Source organism: Apium graveolens, unplaced genomic scaffold (genome assembly GCF_009905375.1).
Source record: "Apium graveolens cultivar Ventura unplaced genomic scaffold, ASM990537v1 ctg322, whole genome shotgun sequence".
Lineage (NCBI taxonomy): Eukaryota > Viridiplantae > Streptophyta > Magnoliopsida > Apiales > Apiaceae > Apium > Apium graveolens.
Window position 1 is genome coordinate 40,147 of NW_027417991.1, and position 20,622 is coordinate 60,768.

Consider the following 20,622-nt stretch of genomic DNA (forward strand, 5'->3'; position numbering starts at 1 on the left):
AACAGTCAAGCATGAGTTTTACTGGTACAACTAACTAGTGTTTACTTCTGAATTTGTGTTTCGATTATTTTAAAAATACTTCTCAACGATCCAACCGTATGGATGTCAATAGATATATAAATTAGTGATATAACCAAAATTTCATAGCACAATAATTTTATTTGGTTTGCCATTTTAACAGTCAAACATGAGTTTGACTAGTATAGCTAACTAGTATTCACTTCTAAATTTGTGTTTCAATTATTTTAAAAATATTTCTCAACGATCCAACCGTATGGATGTCAATAGATATATATATTAGTCATATAACCAAAATTTCATATCAAAATAATTTTATTTGATTTGCCATTTTGAAAGTCAAACATGAGTTTGACTAGTACAGCTAACTAGTGTTTACTTCTGAATTTGTGTTTCGATTATTTTAAAAATATTTTTCAACGATCCAACCGTATGGATGTCAATAGATATATATATATATATTAGTGATATAACCAAAGTTACATATCAAAATAATTTTATTTGGTTTATCATTTTAAGAGTCTAAGCATGAGTTTGAATTTTACAACTAACTAGTGTTTAATCCTGAATTTGTGTTTCTATTATTTTAAAAATACTTTTCATCGGTCCAAACATATGGATGCAAATAGATATATATATTAGTGATATAAACAGAATTTCATATGAAAATAAATTTATTTGGTTTGCCTTTTTTAACAGTCAAGCATCAGTTTGACTAGTACAGCTAACTAGTGTTTAATTCTGAATTGGTGTTTCAATTATTTTAAAAATATTTTTCAACGATCCAACCATATGGATTTCAATAGATATATATATTAGTGATATAACCAAAATTTTATATCAAAATAAATTTATTTGGTTTGCCATTGTTAACAGTCAAGCATCAGTTTGAGTAGTACAGTTTACTAGTGTTTAATCCTGAATTGGTGTTTCGATTATTTTAAAAATATTTTTCAATGATCCAACTGTATGGATGTCAATAGATTTATATATATAAGTGATATAACCAAAATTTCATATCAAAATAAATTTATTTTGTTTGCCATTTTAACAGTCAAGCATGAGTTTGACTCGTACAACTAACTAGTGTTTAATTCTGAATTGGTGTTTATTTGGTGTTTTAAATAAGTGCTGACATTAATATGGTTGGATCATGAAATAATATTTATTTTAAAAATTAAAAATATCAAAAAATCATGTGCTAGTTTACGACATAATTTATCATAAATTACTGGCCGCCAAAAATTTGGAAAAAGTCAAATTTACCGCCAAAATTTTGTGGGAAAATTTGAATTTCCCTCTTTGATAACTTACGACGGAATGTAATTTTCGTCGTAAGTTTCTTTAAAAAAATATTATTTTCGAACGGCTAAAAAATGCTAGTATAGATGGCATTTATTATTGTTGGTGGGAACAATTACGACGGAATTTCCGTCGTAAGTTATACTTAATTAGGACGGAATTCCGTTGTAAGGTCTTTAACTTACGACGGATATAAACACACCGTCATAAGTTTAATGACGACGTTCTTCCACAAGTCCTCCTTAATCATTTTTTTATTCAGTTGGTGATAGTTTTAACAATAAAATATTAAACTTACGACAAAATTTAATTACGATGAAATAGTTTTTTCGTCGTAAGTTAACGCGCATTTCTTTTCCGTCGTAAGTTGGCCGTCGTAAATGGCCAGATTTGTTGTAGTGAATAATACTTTTGAGATCTCTCTCTTTCCTTATCCATTTCTTACTATATAGTTTATTTATTTTATGTTATCAGCACAAGTCTCTGCCAACTGAAGCTTGATTCTCGAAAGAGGTACAACTTGTTCTGACCCTCGAGTCTCTATCAACTAAAACTATTTCAGAAAAGAGAATGGCGAATCTTGCAAAATTAGATTTTTGTTTTCTTGGATGTATTTGCGGATAATTTTCTTTCTTGGGTAGTCGATGCTGAATTACACCTTGGTGCTAACGGGTTAAAAGACACCAATGAATTAAGAAAAACTCCAACCGTTAAACAAAATGCCAAGGCTATCATTTTTCTTAGGCATCACATTCATGAAAATTTAAAATCTGAATACTTAACCGTAAAAAACCCACCCACCCTTTGGAATAATCTCAAAAATAGATTTGACCACCAAAAACTTGTTCATCTACCTCATGCCCGGTATGACTGACTTAACATAAGGTTACAAGATTTCAAAACTGTTGCTGAGTATAATTCTGCCTTATTCAAAATAAGCTCCAAATTGACTTTGTGTGGTGAGAATATTACTGATGCTGACATGATTGAAAAGACGCTCTCAACCTTTCATCCCAACACTATGATTCTGACGCAATAATATCGGGAGCGCAACTTTCAAAAATATAGTGAGCCGATATCTCTCCTTTTTGTAGCTGAAAAGAACAACAAGTTGTTATTGAAAAATCATTAGATACATCCAACAGGCTCTGCCCAGTTACCTGACGTACATAACACGTCATTCCGGAAGAAGGGACGTGGGAAAGGGCATAGAGGAGGACAAGATTACGGACGGAATCGTGAACTCTGGTCACCTGAAGTGGCAGCGTGATGGATACAACAACAACTCTTGCCACCAGAAGGCAGAATGAGATGCCAAATAAAAGGAAGGCACCACCAGAAGGGGATACTAGAGATATCTGATTTAGACGTGGGGCTCATGGGCATTGTACTCGTACTTTTCGAACACCCAAACATCTTGTAGATCTTTACGAGTCATCTAAAAGGCAGAATAGACAAATGATGGAAACAAACTTGGCTAGCTATAATGATGAACCGATGATTAAGACCACAAATGAACTACAAAATGGTGTTAATATCTACTATGGCTTAGATGACTAGTTTTCATATGCACTTCTTTTTTGTCATGTGCTGCATCTACTTCTTTCGACATCTACTTTCATGTACTTGTCTTATGTTCTTGTTCTATGTTCTAGTTTTATGTACTTTGTTTATCTTAAAAAAGTTATTTTTCACTTATATATATGTACACAACTTAAATATGGGAGACATATGTATTGCTGACTATGCAACTACTCACACAATTCTATAAAACCAGAAGTATTTTTCTCATTTAACTAAAACCAACTCACAAGTTTGAATAATTTCAGGTACGTCTAATATAATCGAAGGTTCTGGAAAGGATAATTTCAAGTACGTCTAATCACTTCAACTACCTCAGGCTATAATAAAATCTTGGGGAAATTACCATCGATCTCTTCTGGGTTGTATACCACACAATTAAAGGTCATTGAGTCTTACAATGTCACTATTCCCCAAATTGTTGATCCAAAATCTCTTATTCTCTGGCATGATAGACTTGGTCATACAGGAGTTTCTATGATGCATCGTATTATAGGAAATTCTACGGGACATCCTCTTAGACACCATAAGATCATACCACAAGATGAACTTCCTTGTTCAGCTTATTCTCTAGAAAAATTAGTTGTTCGACCATCACCTGTTAAAGCTTCAAACTGAATCCCCCAAGTTCTTAGAACAGATTCAAGGTGACATTTGTGGTCCTATTCATCCATCTTCAGGCCCATTTAAATATTTCATGGTTTTAATTGATGCATCAACTAGATGGTCTCATGTATGTCTACTTTCTACACGAAATTTAGCCTTTGCCAAACTGCATGCCCAAATAATTAAGTTACGAGCCCAATTCCCTGACCATCCTATTAAATCAATTCATTTAGATAATAGTAATGAATTTACATCCTCAACTTTCAATTATTTTTGTATGACGGTAGGAATCTCAGTCGAACTTTCATTAGCGTATATACATACCCAAAATGGTTTGGCAGAATCTTTGATTAAAAGACTTGAGCTTATCTCTCGTCCCTTACTTATTAGAGCCAACTTACCTACATCTATTTGTGGTCATGCTATATTACATGGTGCGAAACTAATAAGGATTAGGCCATCCTCCTATCATAAACAATATCCCCATCAACTAGCACTTGGTCAAATTCCCGATGTCTCTCATTTTAGGTTTTTTGGTTGTATCGTATATGTTCCCATTGCCCCACCTCAAAGGTCAAAGATGGAACCGTAAAGAAGTATTGGTGTATATTTCGGTTTTGATTCACCATCTAGTATAAGATATCTTGAACCGCTAACCGGGGATTTTTTTACTGCTCGCTATCCTCATTATCATTTCGGTGAGTCAATATTTCCGATATTAAGGGGAGATAAATTGTTGCATAAGATAAACCCTGACTTGACATGGAATACATTAGGATTAAATGCTTTAGATCCGCGAAACTAATTAATGTGAATCTGAAGTTTAAACAATAATTCATATTGAAAATATTTCTAATCAAATGCCATATGCTTTTAGTGATTGTAAACATATTGTTAAATCACATATACCTGCCATTAATGCCCTAGCAAGGGTTGAAATACCTATTCATAAATCAGTTCCCGAAGAATTGATTAATAATTTAAAACCACGCCAGAAGCGCGGTAGACCAATTGGTGCAAAAGATGCTACACCACCAAAACAGAAAATGATTGGACATGCCTCTGAAGTGATAAATGTTCCAGACAATACCCCAGAAATGGTATCACGCCCTAAAGAGGTTAAAACCCCTGAAGTGGCAGGGACAAAACCACCAGAAGTGGTATTGCCTCTGGAAGAGGATATTGCCCCTGAAGTGGCACACACTTCCGTAAAATAAAAGGTACCTGAAAGTTATGAGATCTCATTGAGATACGTATATAATGGAAAATTATTGGATCGTGGGAGTATTGAAGTTGATGATATATATGTTTTTTTCCGTGGCATATGATATTATTATGAACTCCGATCCAGAACCACAAAATGTGGAAGAATGTCGACAAAGATATGATTGGCCAAAATGGTTAGTTGTAATCCAGGAAGAATTGCAATCCTTACGCAAGAGAAATGTATTTGGACCTGCAGTTCGGAACACCAGCTGGTGTGGCCACCGTTGGGAACAGATGGGTATTTGTACAAAAATGAAATGAGAGAAATAAAATTGTAAGATATAAATTAAGGAATATATCTGGCTACGATCCATATTCGGCATTCATGTGGATTATAAATTGTTAAAGACGGGCCCACTATATTGTTTGAAGATAATTCAGCTTGCATTAAATAGTTAAGTAAAGGATATATAAAGGGAGATCAAACAAAACACATCTTACCAAATTCTTTTAACTCACGAATTATAAGAGAATGGAGATATTGAGGTAAAACAAGTTCGATCATGTGCTAATCTGGTAGATATACTTATAAAGTCACTCCCGAAATTAACATTTGAAAAGCTATGAAATAACATCGGAATGCGAAGATTGAAGAATATATTACATCAAGATATCAATATGTGAGATATATTTTATTCAGGGGGAGAATGTACTCTTTTCCTTCGTCAAGGTTTTTATCCCACCAAGTTTTTTCTTGAAAGGTTTTAACGAGGCAGTCAATCTTTGAGATACTCACATTTGACAATCAAGGGGGAGTGTTATAATAATGATTATCAAATATTACTAAGAAAGACTCGCGATACTTACTAAGGAAGACTCGCGATACTTATGAAGAAAGACTTACTTTAATATTGGAAGCTTATCAAGAAAATCAAGATTTTGCTAACCTGACTAAGAAAACTTACCTATTAAGTTTTCTGAGTATAGTTGATAAAGCTCTACTATAAATACACGTTTTTCCTGGTTGATATGGATAGAAAATACATCATAAAGACACATTAAATGTCACATTAATTACAATTGGGCTTCTTTTCTGAAGTCCAGCACAGACTATCTGGTCCGAGCTAATAGCAGACTCAAGATGACCCATGTAGACAAGGCCCACCAGCTGAGGTCGTCAAGGTCCACTAGCACAAAGCTATTCACGGACTATGCCCAATACGGCTGCAAAAATAGAGACATGTGTTCTAAAGAACTCAAAGTCCTACACAAAAGGTTCTGGAGCTTTTTCCTCAATAGGACTCCTAATCACCGTCTAATTTGGAGACTTATCCACCAAGTCTCCAACAAAAGTCTAACCATAGACTCTCCTCTATATAAAGGGATCTACCCCTGAACCTAGAACTACGTTTTTGGCTTGATTTTCTACAATACAGAGATACGTAGGCATCTTGTAAGGACCGAGAGTCCCGAACGAAAAAGCAGCCATTATAGCTCAAAGCTCACCAACCCTAGCATTAAATACTAACACACTCAGGTGTTTATTCCACAAAATTTGGCACCGTCTGTGGGAAGACTACAACAACCATGGTGAATACACGAAGCACAAACAATAGTGGAATAGGCATTCCTGTTCTGTCCCAAATAATCTCATCAGCGGTGGAAGTACCACCTCACACAACTTTTGCCTCCACACAAGGAGGAATCGTGGTAGGGACAACTGAGGCTCAATCACAAGGGATGAATCCCCCGGCTCCTCAAGGTAAGAATCCTAAATTCAGCAACTACGTGCACCTATGAACTCCCAACCCATTGGGTATATGTAGTCGACGATTTTGACTACTAACCCCCCTTACAAGATGCCTCTATAGCCCAAAGTTGGAGGGAGTGGACTCTCTGTTAGGGGTCAAGGATAAGGGCGGATGCCCCAATATATACGTGGCTTGGCTCATATTCCGTAGGATCAAGAATTTTCTGGACCTTATACTGAAGCAGACTCTGAATCATTGGATGATGATGTTGCTCCAAGAAGGAGGCATGCTGGCAAAGAGCCGATGGCTGATACAGAACAAGGATCAAGGAGCACTCAAGGGACGTATCCCCAAGATGTTCAAGAGAGGATCAGGGCTCATGAAGCTGAGATCCAAAGGCTGAAGCGTGACCTGGAGATGCATCTGCCCCCAAGACCCCTACTCGCTCCGAGGCGGGGAAATCATCCTCCAGTCATAGATATGGATGGTCCAATACCAAGAAGGGTTGTTCCCCCAAGGGCTGATCTATGTGATTTTATGTCCCTATGAGATCCTGATGATCTGAATCCACCATTCACTAAAGAGATAATGAATTCCCATATCTCAAGAAAGTTCAAAATCCCCACCATCAAAGCATACGATGGTACTGGAGACCCTGCTAATCATGTTAGGATGTTCTCTAATGCCCTGTTGCCTACAACCCGTGAATGACGCTATTATGTTTTGGGCCTTTTCTCAAACCCTATCGGGTATGGCCCAAAGGTGGTACAATAATCTTCCCCCAAACTCTAATAGATCCTTTAAGGACTTGAGCTAAGCTTTTAGCAAGCAATTCATCAGTGGCAGAGTATACGGGAAGAGTTCAGCCTCTCCATGGGCATAGTCCAAGGAGCAAAGGAATCCTTGAGAAAATATCTTAATTGATTTACGAAGAAGGCTTTGAAGGTCCCTGATCTTGATGATAAGGTAGCTTTGATAGCCCTACAGCAAAGGACTAGAGACAAGTTCTTTAAGATATCCCTGGCTAAGTTCCCTCCTGAAAGCATGTTGCTGCTCCAGAATAGAGTCGGAAAGTATATCAAGGTGGATGAGAGTATGAAGAAGACAACTGTGAATAATGAACCTACTGGAAATAAGAAGCGGAAGACGGATCAGGAATATGATGCCAAGGACAAGTATCCACGAATTGGTAAAAACTCTGACTTTTCCTCTTCTAAGAAGAGTCAACAACCAAGGTTCACTGAATATGCGAGGTTGAACGCTCTAAGGAGCCAAATTCTCATGGACATTGAGAAGGACAAAGATTCCAAATGGCCGAAGCCACTAAGGGGAGACCCCGAGAAAAGAGACAAGAGTCGATACTGCAGGTTTTACAAAGATGTTGGTCATGATACTGACGATTGTAGGTAACTCAAGGATGAGATTGAGTATTTGATCTGAAGGGGAAAGTTTGGACGTTTTACCAGGAGTGAAGAGGCCGGAGGCCAAAAGAAAGATAATGATCGAAGAGATGACGATCGAAGGGGGTAATGACAGAGATCGCAACCCACAGCCCTGGGAGCCAGTAATCAATATGATCTCAAGAGGACCTACAACAGCTGGTACTACGATGAACTCCCGAAAGTTTATGTAAGAGAAGTAATGAGCATAGTTGGAGAGCCAGCTAAGCATTCTAAGTCAGAGATGATGCTTGAATTTGGTTACCCAGGCCTTGAAGGTTTGAAATTTCCTCATAATGATCCTGTGGTTATCACTCCAATAATTAGAAATTATCCTGTTATGAGGGTGCTAGTAGATAATGGAGCTTCTGTGGACATTCTGTTCCATGACATATTTATAAGGATGGGCTACAATGATTCTCAACTAACTCCATCCGACGACCCCATCTATGGGTTTAACCATATGGAATATAAAGTCGAAGGAGCAATACAACTTTCCGTAACTATCGGGGAGAAGACGAGGGAGGCCACACAGATGTTGAACTTTCAGGTTGTAGAGGCAGCCTCTACTTACATTGCTATTATGGGTAGAACAGGGATCCATGGTTTTCAGGCTATACCCTCAACCTACCGCATGCTATTGAAGTTCCCAACTAGGAATAGTGTTGGAGAAGTGAAAGGAGATCAGAAAATGGCCCGCAGTTGCTATATTGCTGCACTTAGGCCCGATGGATTCGGGGGGCAGGTCCTCCCCGTAAAAGACAGGGATGTTCAAAAGAATGAAGAACTGTGAGGGAAGCCAGCCGCGGACTTTATCCCAATTTCCTTAGATCCCCTAGACCCGGAGAACATCACGTACATTTGAGAATCTCTAAACAAGTCCTTGAAGGGCCGAATGACAACTTTCCTCTAAGAAAATAGTGATGTATTTGCTTGGACAGGAGCTGATAGGCCTGGGATTGACCTAAACCTTATAACTCCTAGGTTGAACGTTGATCCAACTCGTTAGGCTTTAAGAAAAAGAACATAACTTATGCCCCTGATAGGCTGGAAGCCATTAAGTAGGAGGTCGAGAAGCTTTTAGAAACTTGATTTTTTGAGAAAGTGCAATTCCCTCAATGGTTGGCCTACCCCGTAATGGATAAAAAGGCCAATGGGAAGTGGAGGATGTGTATTGACTTCACTGATTTGAATGATGACTTGTTCGAAGGACTGTTACCCCTTACCAAGGATTAATACCCTGATCGATGCACTGCTGGACACGAGATGCTAAGCTTTATAGATGGCTTCACTAGTTACAATCAGATTAGAATGCATAAGGATTACACCTCCAAGGTATCCTTCATAACTGACTTTGGTGTATTTTGTTATCTTTTTATGGCTTTTGGACTTAAAAATGTAGGAGCTACTTACCAAAGACTGGTAAACATTATATTTTCCCATCTAATTGGGAAGACCATGGAGGTCTATGTTGATAACATGTTAGTCAAAAGCCTAATAAGGGTCGATCATATTAGCCACCTCAGAGAGGCATTTGAAGTGTTGAGGCACCACAAGATGATGTTAAACCCAGCCAAATGCGCTTTTGGCGTTGGGTCTAGAAATTTTTTGGGTCACATGGTCTTTAAGAGGGGGATAAAGGCCAATCCCGAACAGATCAAAGTCATCCTAAACATGGAGCCACCACGCTCCATCAAGGATGTTCATAAGCTAATAGGAAGAATCACAGCTCTAGAGAGGTTCATCTTCAAGTCTGGAGACAAATGCCTACCCTTTTTCAAAACCCTTAAGAAGGTGATGGACTTTGAATGGACAGCTGAGAGACAAGAGGCCTTTGAATAGATGAATAAGTACATGACTGAAGCCCCGTTATTGGCTAAACCAAGTACGGAGGACACTCTTTATTTGTACCTCACGGTATCTGAACAAGCCGTGAGTACGGTCCTCGTGAAGGAAGAGTAGAAGCTCCGGAAGCCTGTATCATATGTAAGCAAGGTGCTCGATGGAGCAGAGTTGAATTACTCAACCACGGAAAAGTTCGCGCTCGCTCTCATCACAGCCTCGAGGAAGTTGAGACCATACTTCCAGGCTCACAAGATTGAAGTCCTGACGGACCAACCCTTGAGGAACATTCTTCATAGCCCGAAGGCCAGTGGCAGGATCATCAAGTGGGCAATTGAGTTAGGAGAATTTGATATCGAGTACAAGCCTCGAACGGCCATGAATGCTCAGACCTTAGCAGACTTCGTGGTCGAGTGCACCATTAACGACCAAAAAGTCAGGGGGCAAGAGATTGTAACCCAGAAAGAGGAGAGAAGGCGAAGGATGAAGAAACAACCTTGAAAGAGTATTGGGTTACTCATTTTGACAGAGCGTCCAAAAAAAATATAGTGTTGCAAGCCTAGTTTTGCAAAGCCCTGATGGGTTTATGATTGAGTATGCTTTGAAGTTTGATTTCCCTACTACGAACAACAAAGCAGAATATGAAGCATTGATAGCTGGCTTAGGCTTGGCTAGAGCTGTGAGGGCCAGAAACCTGAAGGTCTATGGAGACTCAAGATTTTAGTTGCTCAAGTTAATGGAGAGTTTGAGGTCAAGGATACTATGGCCAAGTACCTGAGAGTCGTAAAGGGAATACTGACTCAGTTTGATGAATGGTACACAAAACATGTTCTGAGAAAGGAGAATACTACGGCAGATGCTTTATCTCATTTCGCCTCATTTGAAATCGAGAACTATCCGAGAAATATTTACTTCCAGGTCTTCAAGACCCCTACTATTCATGTCAAAAATTTGATAGCATCGGTTGGTGTGCAAAGCTGTTGGATAGACCCGATCAAGACCCACTTAGAAACTGGGTGGCTCCCCGACGAGGCCCGGGAGGCACGCAAGCTATCGCATAGAGCATCGAGATATTTATTGATTGAAGGCCTTCTTTACAAAAGGTCCTTTGTTATTCCGTACTTGAAGTGCTTAAGACCTCTTGAAGCAGAGAAGACACTTAAAGAAGCCCATGAAGGGATTTGTGGACAACACTTGGGGGAATGGCCCTCGCTCACAAGATAACTCAGTTGGGATTCTACTGGCCAACTATGCTAGCCGATAGAAAAGCTTATGTGAAGAAATGTGACAGATGCGAGAGGCATGCTCCAATAGTACGATAGCCCCCATAGAGTCTTACATCGATCACCACACCCATCCCTTTTGCAATGTGGGGAATGGACATACTTGGACCATTTCCTGTAGCATCGGGATAAAGGAAGTTCATTGTGGTAGCCATAGATTACTTTACAAAGTGGATTGAGGCTAAGCACTAGCCAAGATAACCACCAAGAAAATTGCCCAATTCATTTAGGAGAATGTGATATGCTGATTCGGAATCCCACACATCCTTTTCACGGATAATGGGAAACAATTTGATAATGCAGAGTTCGGAGAGTACTGCGATGATAACAAAATTGAACTTCGCTTCACCTCGGTTGCACATCCTCAGGAAAACGGGCAAGCGGAAGTTGAACGCTTGATAAACAATTGGGTGGATGAGTTGCTGCCTATACTATGGTCATATCGTACCACCTGTAAAGTGACAACTGAAGCTACCCCGTTCATGTTGGCTTACCGAGCCGATGCAGTGGTGCCCCTTGAAATCACTCATGGATCCCCTAGGATCGAAGCTTAGGAGCTAGAGACCAACAAAGAAGGCATGAGGCTTTCTCTCGATCTCATTGACGAGGTCAGGGATGAGGCCAACACCCGTAATGCAGAGCATCAACGAAGGGCCTCACTCTATTACAATAGACGTTTTAAAGAAAGGTTCTTTCAACAGGGAGATTTGGTTCTAAGGAAGATTGATGCATCAGGAGTGGGGGAGAGAGGAAAGCTAGCCCCTAACTGGGAAGGACCTTATAAGGTCAGGAAGACACTGGGACGAGGATCCTACAAGTTAGAGACCCTGAATGGTGAAGAAGTGCCTCACACTTGCCATGCTTCAAACCTGAAGGTTTATTATGTTTAGGACATTCACTACATGTTCTTAGTACTTAGTATTAAGTTTATAAATAAGTTCGACGAAACCATCTTATGTAAGGGTTAAACCCATTTTTTAGAGATGTTATCTATTTATACGAGTTTATTTCTATCATCTTGTCTACCAATTTATTTAAGTACGAGCATCTAAAGAATTCATATCCCGAAGGACCAAATTTTGAAAATAAATGAAAAGCATGAAATGAAATTAAATAAAGTGCATAGATAAAGATCCCAAACACTACAAGAATAATGTCAATAAACATCACACATTAGACATCGGTTAACTTTGCCCCTGATGTTAAAAGAAGTATTGACAGCACCCTGTATTTTTATGATGTCTTTGTTCTTTGTAGACATCGGTTATAATTAAACCGAAGTCTAAAATTCACCAAAAAAAATAATAATTTCGCGCCCACCTTTTCTTTCCCCCTTAGTCAAATTTTTATTCAGTTTTAGTTCTAAATTCCCCCCCTAACAAAATTTTGGTTCCCCCCAAATCAATCTTCAGACACAAAATCAAAACAAAAAACAAAAAACTAAAATATCAAAACTAAAAACTAAAAAACAGAAAAATGTTCTCTCTCTCTCTCGAACCTCTCTCTCTCTCTCTCAATCGAACCTCTCTCCCCTCACAATCTCTCTGAATTCCGGCCATCATCTCACCATCACAATCTCTCGAACCTCTCTCTTCAACCTCTCTCTCTCTCTATGAACCTCTATCCGCTCTCAATCTCTCCGTTAAGCCTCTTTCAGTTAACCTCTCTACTTCGGTAAGTATTGTATCTACTTGAATCGAACTGGTCTTCTCTGCATGAAGACCGGTTTTAAAAGTTGAGGATTTTTGAATTCAAAACCCTAATTTTGTAAATTGGAGTTAATTTGAAACCCTTATTTTTTTTTATTAATTTAGTGTCTAAACTTGTTGCTAATACTTTTCTTCTTGTTGTATACAGTACCTAATCTTAGAAAAAGATCTAAAGCATTAGGTAATTTGGGTGTTTTTGGTTGTACATTTGTATTTTTGTTTGTATTTTTATTTTTGTAAATTAGGTTTTCATTTGTTTGTAATGTTGTGATTTGTTTTTGTAGGATATTAGTGTTGTATGATTTTTCGATCTTCGGTGAGTTTTCTTTTCCAACTCTATTTTGTACGCTTATATATTTGATTTGTTTTGTTAGTTTTGATAGTATTTTTTTGTCTATTTGCTATGTAGTTGGTTCTTATGTTGATCTATGTGCCATGTATAATATGTATTATGTATAATATAAAATTTTAGTTTTGTTTTATTTGCAATTATGTGCAGGAGAACTCATTTTGGTATTAGTATGTTAAATTTAAATGTAGTCATGTTCTGAATTTTGTATGCTAGTGTGTGGTGTGAAATCTCAGTTTCGTGTTCTTAATTTAGTCATTGTGTATGCAAATGTTTAGTTGAAATAGTACATTTATAATTTGATAATCTGCATCCGTGATATGACTATTATACCATAATTAATTATAGTTAATTATATAGTGATTATACATTAAGTATTGAATGAATAGTTAATATATAGTACCAATACTATAATTAAATGTATAATATGAATTACATAATGCATTACAAATCGATTCATATTATAATAAAATGTATAACATTAAAATGTATAATATGCATTATGTATAATATGAATTTTCAGTTTTCTTATGTCGTTTATAGTCTGCCCTATGTGTGGTTGTCATACTTAAAATCAAGTTAGACTTATAAAATAAATATTAGACTTATAAAATAAATATAAGCCTTATACTGAATTTTTTAGTGACATACTAGGTGGTTTTAAATGGATAAGTCTTAGATAAAAGCCGATAGGGATTCTCTACAGTATGAAATTGGTGTTGAGAACTTCTTGATATTTGCTAAGGAAAATGCTAAAAACCCCAAGAAAATTCCTTGTCCTTGTGCACATTGCTCTAACTTTAAAAAGTTTTCTGTGAATATAATCAGAGGTCATCTTTATGAATCAGGGTTTAGTTTAGGATATTTTGATTGGATTTGGCATGAAGAAAACCATGTTAATAGTACTAGGTCATCTGTTGGTAGTACTTGTCTTCCCTCGAAGCCCATACCAATTTCAGAAACATTTAACGTGTGTGAAGCAACCTATAGTAGGGAAGATTGCGATAAAGATTCAGATAACTTTAAGAGATTTGTTGCCGATGTGGAACAACCTCTGTTTGAGGGAAGTGAGTGTACTGAACTAGAGTCGGTCTTAAAATTACATAATTGGAAGGCTAGGTTTGGAGTTTCCGATAAAGCTTTTACTGATCTGCTTCAATCAATTGGATCAATTATTCCTAAAGATAATCTACTTCCGTCTAATATGTATGAAGCCAAGAAAACCTTGATTGATTTAGGCATCGAGTATATTAAATTCCATGATTGTCCAAATGACTGCATATTATACAGGAGTCCAGTTCTCGAGTCTTCTTCCGAGTGTCCCAAATGCCATCTCTCTCGCTGGAAAGTTGGGAAAGATGGTCAAGTTAGGGTAAATATTCCAGCTAAGGTTATGTGGTATAATCCGATAATCCCCAGATTTAAAAGAATGTTTAAATCTTCGTCTACTGCTAAATTAATGAGTTGGCATGCAAATAATCGATCCAAAGATGGAAAGATGCGTCACCCCTCTAATTCTCCTTCTTGGAGAAATGTTGATTGTAGGTGGCCTGAGTTTGGTAGTGAGGCAAGAAATATACGTTTAAGATTAGGGGCCGATGGTATAAATCCACACAATAATGAATTAAATAATCGGTACAGCTGCTGGCCAGTTATGTTAGTAACATATAATCTTCCTCCATGGTCATGCATGAAGAGGAAGTTTATGATGTTAACAACATTAATTTCTGGCCCACAAGAGCCTGGTAATGATATTGACGTATATCTCCAGCCACTAATCGTCGATTAAAAAAAATTGTGGGAGGAAGCTGAACCAAACTTGTACGATGCCCATACCCAATCCTTTTTCACTCTAAAGGCAATCTTGATGTGGACAATAAATGACTTCCCGGGATATGAAAAATTGTCGGGGTGCGTTAATAAGGGTTATAGGGCCTGTCCAGTATGCGGTGATCAGACTGTGGCTAAATACCTAAGTTGTAGTAGAAAAATGAGCTACCAAGAACATCGTCGGTATTTAGATCTTTATCATCCGTATAGGAGGCAAAGGACAGCTTTTAATGGAGAACAAGAATTTGGTTGTGCACCTTAACCACTTAGCGGAGAGAAAGTGTTGGGGCAACAACAACAACTTAGGTTCAGTTTTGGGAAGGGGAAAGCCAAAAATGGTGGAGTCTCCATGGAAAAACAATCAGTTTTTTTTTAGTTAGAGTATTGGAAATTTCACCATGTTCGAAATTGTTTAGATGTCATGCACGTCAAAAAGAACGTGTGTGATAATATAATTGGGACACTTCTGCACATGAAATTCAAGAGTAAAGATAGCCTTTCCTCGCGTCTTGATTTGGTTGACATAGGAATACAGCCTGATTTAGCTCCAAAAATAGGTGAGAAAAGAACATACCTACCTCATGCCCCTTATACTCTCTCCCGGAAAGAAAAACAAACAATGTTGGCATCATTATACGGCAAGAAACTTCCATACAGACATGTTTCAAATATAAAAAACCGTGTATTGATGATTGATATGAAGTTGTATGGTTTAAAGTCCCATGACTGCCATATCCTTCTCCAACAACTACTACCTGTTTGCATTCGTTCAGTGCTTCCGAAAAATGTTAGGGTTAGTATCATAAGATTGTGTTTTTTCTTCAACTCTCTGTGCAACAAAGTTGTAGATGTGTCGAAGTTGAATAAATTACAAGCAGATGTGATATTGACCCTGTGTGAGTTAGAGAAGATATTCCCTCCATCATTTTTCGATGTTATGATACATCTTATGGTCCACCTAGTAAGGGAACTGCGATTATGTGGACTATTTTTTTATAGATGGATGTTTCCATTTGAACACTTCAATAAAATATTGAAGAGTTATGTAAGAAACCGATTCTATCCAGAAAGCTATATAGCTGAAGGTTACCTCAAAGAAGAGTCAATAGAATTTTGCAGTGAGTTTTATAGCGGGAGTAGTAGAATAGCTGGTTTTCCGAAAGATGAAGAAAAAATTTCTGGTCCAATCGGTGGTGTGACTATGAAGTTAGTTGCGGAAAAAGAACGAGATGAGGCTCATCTTTCAGTTCTTCTTAATAATTCGGAAGTGGGACCATATGTTATGTATGTAAAACATAAATAAGTATACACATAAGTGTTAAAGTTATATTTGGTGTAGTTTAGTCGAACTATATGTTATGGAACCATATGTTATTGAACCATATGTTATGGAACCATATGTTATGTAAGTAATTTCAGGTTGCATAAAAAAATATTTGGAAGAGATTTATCAAGGGAAAAAGAAGAGTATACAGTGGCTATTGGGAGAGCACAATCGACAATTTGCCGATTGGTTTGAACAAAAAGTTGGTATACATTCTTTTTCCTTCTCTTTTATTTTTATAAGTCGTATTTTTAAATTTATAGCCACTTACATGCATCAATAATTTACATGTAGGTCAGGACAAAAATGAGGGAGAATGCGGAAGCCATATATGAAACTATAAGATGGTTGGCTGGGAAACCTTCATTTTCAATTTGACTTAGGAAAGTTATGCTGTTAGAGGGGTCCGATACCACACAAAGGATCGAAATAATGCAAGGGTAGTTCAGAATAGTGGTGTGTCATTAGTTGCAAGGACAGTCCAAGTGTCTAGTGCTAAGGACATGAATCCTATAGAGAGTGATTTAAAATTTTATGCGGTGATCAGGGAAATATGGGAATTAGACTACCACGCATTCAAGGCCCCTCTATTTTTATGTACATGGGAAGCAAGTGATAAAGGTGTCAAGTCCGATGATCTTGGTTTCACCCTTGTCAACTTCAATCGACCAGGTCACAAAAAGGACAAATATGTCTCGGTTGACCAAGTCAACAAAGTATTTTATATTGAGGATCCAGTTGATGCTAATTGGTCCGTTTTGTTATCGGCGACAACTCGAAACTATCATGATGTTTACAATGAAGATGCTCCTAAAGACACCTCCTGGAACCTTCCCCCATTCTGTTATAATATCCCTACATGTGAACCTACTAATATTGATGATGCAAGTGTTTGCAATAAAAGAGAAAATATTGAGGGTATATGTGTCAAAAAGTTATAGGAGTCTAGCTATATATCCTCCTTATTTATAATTTTTCTTGTTATTTGTAATTTTTCTTGTTATTTGTAATGTATCTTGTGATCTATGTTTTCTTGTAATTTTTCAATGTAGTATAGGAGTCTATCTGTAATTTTTCTTGACAATTAAATGAGATTTTTTTTTAATTTTCTGCATATCTGTTAGACATTATACCATAAACTGTGTACTTGTTCTAATCTTTTAAATATTATTTAATTTTTCAGATTAGAGGAAGAGGAAAGAATGGCACCAAAAAAGCAAATGTGAAAGCAATCAGAAAAGACTGCATCACAGAATCTTAGCGGTGGAAGCCCCAAGCGGCTGGAGGATGTTCCGAACAATGATGAAAACAATGAAGGGCATGCATCAGAATCTCAACTGACTAACTCAGAACAGACAAATACTACAACTAATACTGCTACAAGGATGTCTGGGGGTAAGTGAGGCGTATGCGCAATGTACAAAGTGATTGTCAAGAAAGCTCACAGGAAGAAAGTTAAAGTCACTGCCAATGAATGGGGGATTTCTAATGGGGAAACTAGAGCCCGTTTGCAGTCTTACATTGGTTAGTTGGCCAGGATTATGATTCCAAGCGACATTCCTACTTGGCGAAATGTAGACCCTAAATTAAAATCAAAGCTTTGGTTAAATCTTCAGGTACTAGATCTATTGTAAAAAAATATTATCAAATATAGATTTTTAATATAAGTTTTTCCTGTTATGATTTTATGAACTTGTGTTTTTTTCAGGCTACCTTCAAAGTTAAACCAGAAATTGAGGACATGATCCTAAAGTCAGCAGGCTGTAAATGGTGACAGTTTAAGCTCATTGACGAAAAAGTATGTGCTTCCATTTATTGGAGAAAAGAAGAAGTTGAGTAAGCCGCCAAGAGCCTATGGTTACGTTAGTAAGGCAACCTAGAAAAGGTTTCTGAGACAGAGGACTGATTCTAACTGGAAGGTATGTTTAATTTTGTAATATGTGATTTTGGTGATTTTTTTGCATCGTCTGTTGTAATTTTTGTAATCTTGTGACATGTTTTTAGGAAATTCATGAAACACAAAGTTAAAGAGTGTCTAAGAGAAAATATCATCACCGGTTGTCAAGAAAGGTTTAAAAGAAGATGAGGTAAGAAAAGTTCATTTAATTATATAACTGTATTTAATTTAAAATAGGTTAGTCCATAATAAATTAGAGTCCTACATTTTTTAGCCCTGCAGTTATTTGTATTACAGTATTTAATTTATTTGTAACAGATAAAAAAAGGAAGGTTGAATCTCGGAGAAGAACCGGATAGAGAGATTTTTTGGCAAAACGCTCGTAAGTGGAAAAATGGTCAAGAGGTCGATGAAGATTTGGCTGTTGTATGTGATAAAATTGTAAGTTTTAATTTTGGTTAAATTATTTAAATAACCACTGTCAATTAAAAAAGGCCATACCTGAATTAGTGCAGTAATGGTAATTATATCATTTTACTGTTATATTATATCGCATAAATTATATCACATTAATTACATTAAAGTAGGCGAATCAGTAAAATTAGGACGACATAAATCAGTAAAGTAGATGAATCAGTATAAATAGTACCCCTGTTCATATTTGTAATATTTTTTCATGTTTGATTTAGCAAGCTTGTGTAATTTAAATAGGTATGATTAATTGGTCTTTAATCATACTTTTTACAATTAGGACGTATTACATGGCCACTAATTACAATTATGCGAAATAATTATAATTTATCTTTTACTGAAAAACTAGTTAACTCCATTTGGTTAATTTATTTTCTTATAATTTATTTTCTTATAATTTATTTTTTTAATTTATTTTTCTTGTTAACAGAACGCATTGTTGGAAAAAGAAGAAGGGTGAGATTCAGTTTTCTGGTGCTGAAGATGTCTGACAACGGCTTTGGAGAGTCGTGAGCATTCTGGGAGGGTTCGGGTTGTTGGAGGGTACATCAATCCAAAGCAATACTTTAATTTGCCGAGAGAGCCAAAGCTTCGAATCATAAAGGCAGAGTTAATGGCCCGTGATCGACAAATGGATGAACTACTTGAAAAAAAGACGCAAGCTCTCGAGACAGGGATTGATCGCTTGAAGTCAGTGATCGAAAGTGGAGATACTATTCACTCTCCAATGCCGTCTGAAAAGGCAAGTTGCGATCCATAAAAGGATAAAAAAATAAAGTCAAATCCACCATCTGCAAGAGGAGTTTTGTTGGTATATGAAGATAATGACTGTGTTTTTACAGATGGCCCAGCTAGGCCTTCACCTCCTGGAAGTCACGTAAGTTATTTTCATTTTGTGAGAAACCTTGTGAATTTATCTTACTACGGTAAATCATTGTTACCTTAATTTTTTAATTTTGTTTATTTAAATATTATAGGCCCAACAATCTTGTGAGCTATCTGTCGAGAGACTAGAGAATAAAGTTGCATTTGGTATGGTATATCCTCGCGAGGATAATTTAACTGATTTGGTACATAGATTTGATATACCAATTGGACATCAATGTGTCTCCGTTGATGGTCTCATAAAACCAGATGCCTTGCTTCCAGCTGAGACGCTTGGTGATGATATGGTGATTGTCCTGCGACGCTGTAGGATCTTTTTTGTATGGACGAGGAATTAATTAGCTACACAAGTGTTGCGGTATGATGAAATATATATATATATATATATATATGTATAATATTGTCTAAATTTTGAAATTAAATTGTTCATTTCAAGATATTAAAAATTAGGTGGTATGTACATTTTATTTTGGTTTTATATTATCATCAGGTGTAGAAAAAGAAAGGCCCCGAACAAGTGCTGAAAAAATAAAAAAGAATGACGGGTTGCAGGATTTGAAAGCACAATTCTTTCAAGCAAAGCCAGGTGCGAAAGTGCCAAAGGGATTTAACCTGTTGTATAAACATGCAACAACTTGGATGAAAACTACCGGGGTTAGTATCCAGGTTCGATGTGAGCCGGATGTGTTTGGACATGAAAAATAATTTATTTGATGCATGAGAATCTTGTGTCTTTATTGGAGTTTGAAATGTTGGGCCAAGAAGTAGTTGCAAGTAACATGGCGTAAGTTACCTTTTTTTTTCTTTTTAATGATCATTTCTTTTGAATGTTTGTAATTTTCCAGAACTTGTATTTTAATATTAGCACTCTTTCGATAGGCACTTGCATTCTGAGATTAGTGAAATACCAGAACTGGCGGAGACATTTGCTTTTATTGATCTCGGATCTACATATCACGTGAATGCTGATTTTGAAGCATACATTTTAAACCGGTTGAGAGAGGGTAACCTGGATCGCCTATTCTTTCTTCCACATAATTAGAAGTAAGTACTTATTGTAATACTGAATATTAAAAATATGGATAGTACATTACAAACTTCTATGTGATGTGTCCTATCTGTCTTTGTT

General features: G+C 36.9%; 1 protein-coding gene across 1 annotated transcript; it reads left to right on the forward strand.

Moving 5' to 3' along the window:
• Window positions 1–11,606: 11,606 nt before the first annotated feature.
• Window positions 11,607–17,181, forward strand: LOC141701019 (uncharacterized). The gene is made up of 5 exons (XM_074504665.1): window positions 11,607–11,903; window positions 14,030–14,687; window positions 15,333–16,200; window positions 16,336–16,429; window positions 16,624–17,181. Exons 1-5 carry the CDS (start codon window positions 11,607–11,609, stop codon window positions 17,179–17,181), a joined length of 2,475 nt encoding a protein of 824 aa, XP_074360766.1.
• The last annotated feature ends 3,441 nt before the right edge of the window (window positions 17,182–20,622 follow it).

Bases quoted from the DNA above. Each gene is read 5' to 3' on its own strand.
- LOC141701019 (XM_074504665.1), top strand. From the start codon at position 11,607: ATGAGGCTTTCTCTCGATCTCATTGACGAGGTCAGGGATGAGGCCAAC. The intron at 11,904-14,029 runs GTTTATTATGTT...CTTCCCTCGAAG, and splicing joins GCCATGCTTCAAACCTGAAG to CCCATACCAATTTCAGAAAC. The intron at 14,688-15,332 runs GTATAAATCCAC...GAAATTGTTTAG, and splicing joins TTTAAGATTAGGGGCCGATG to ATGTCATGCACGTCAAAAAG.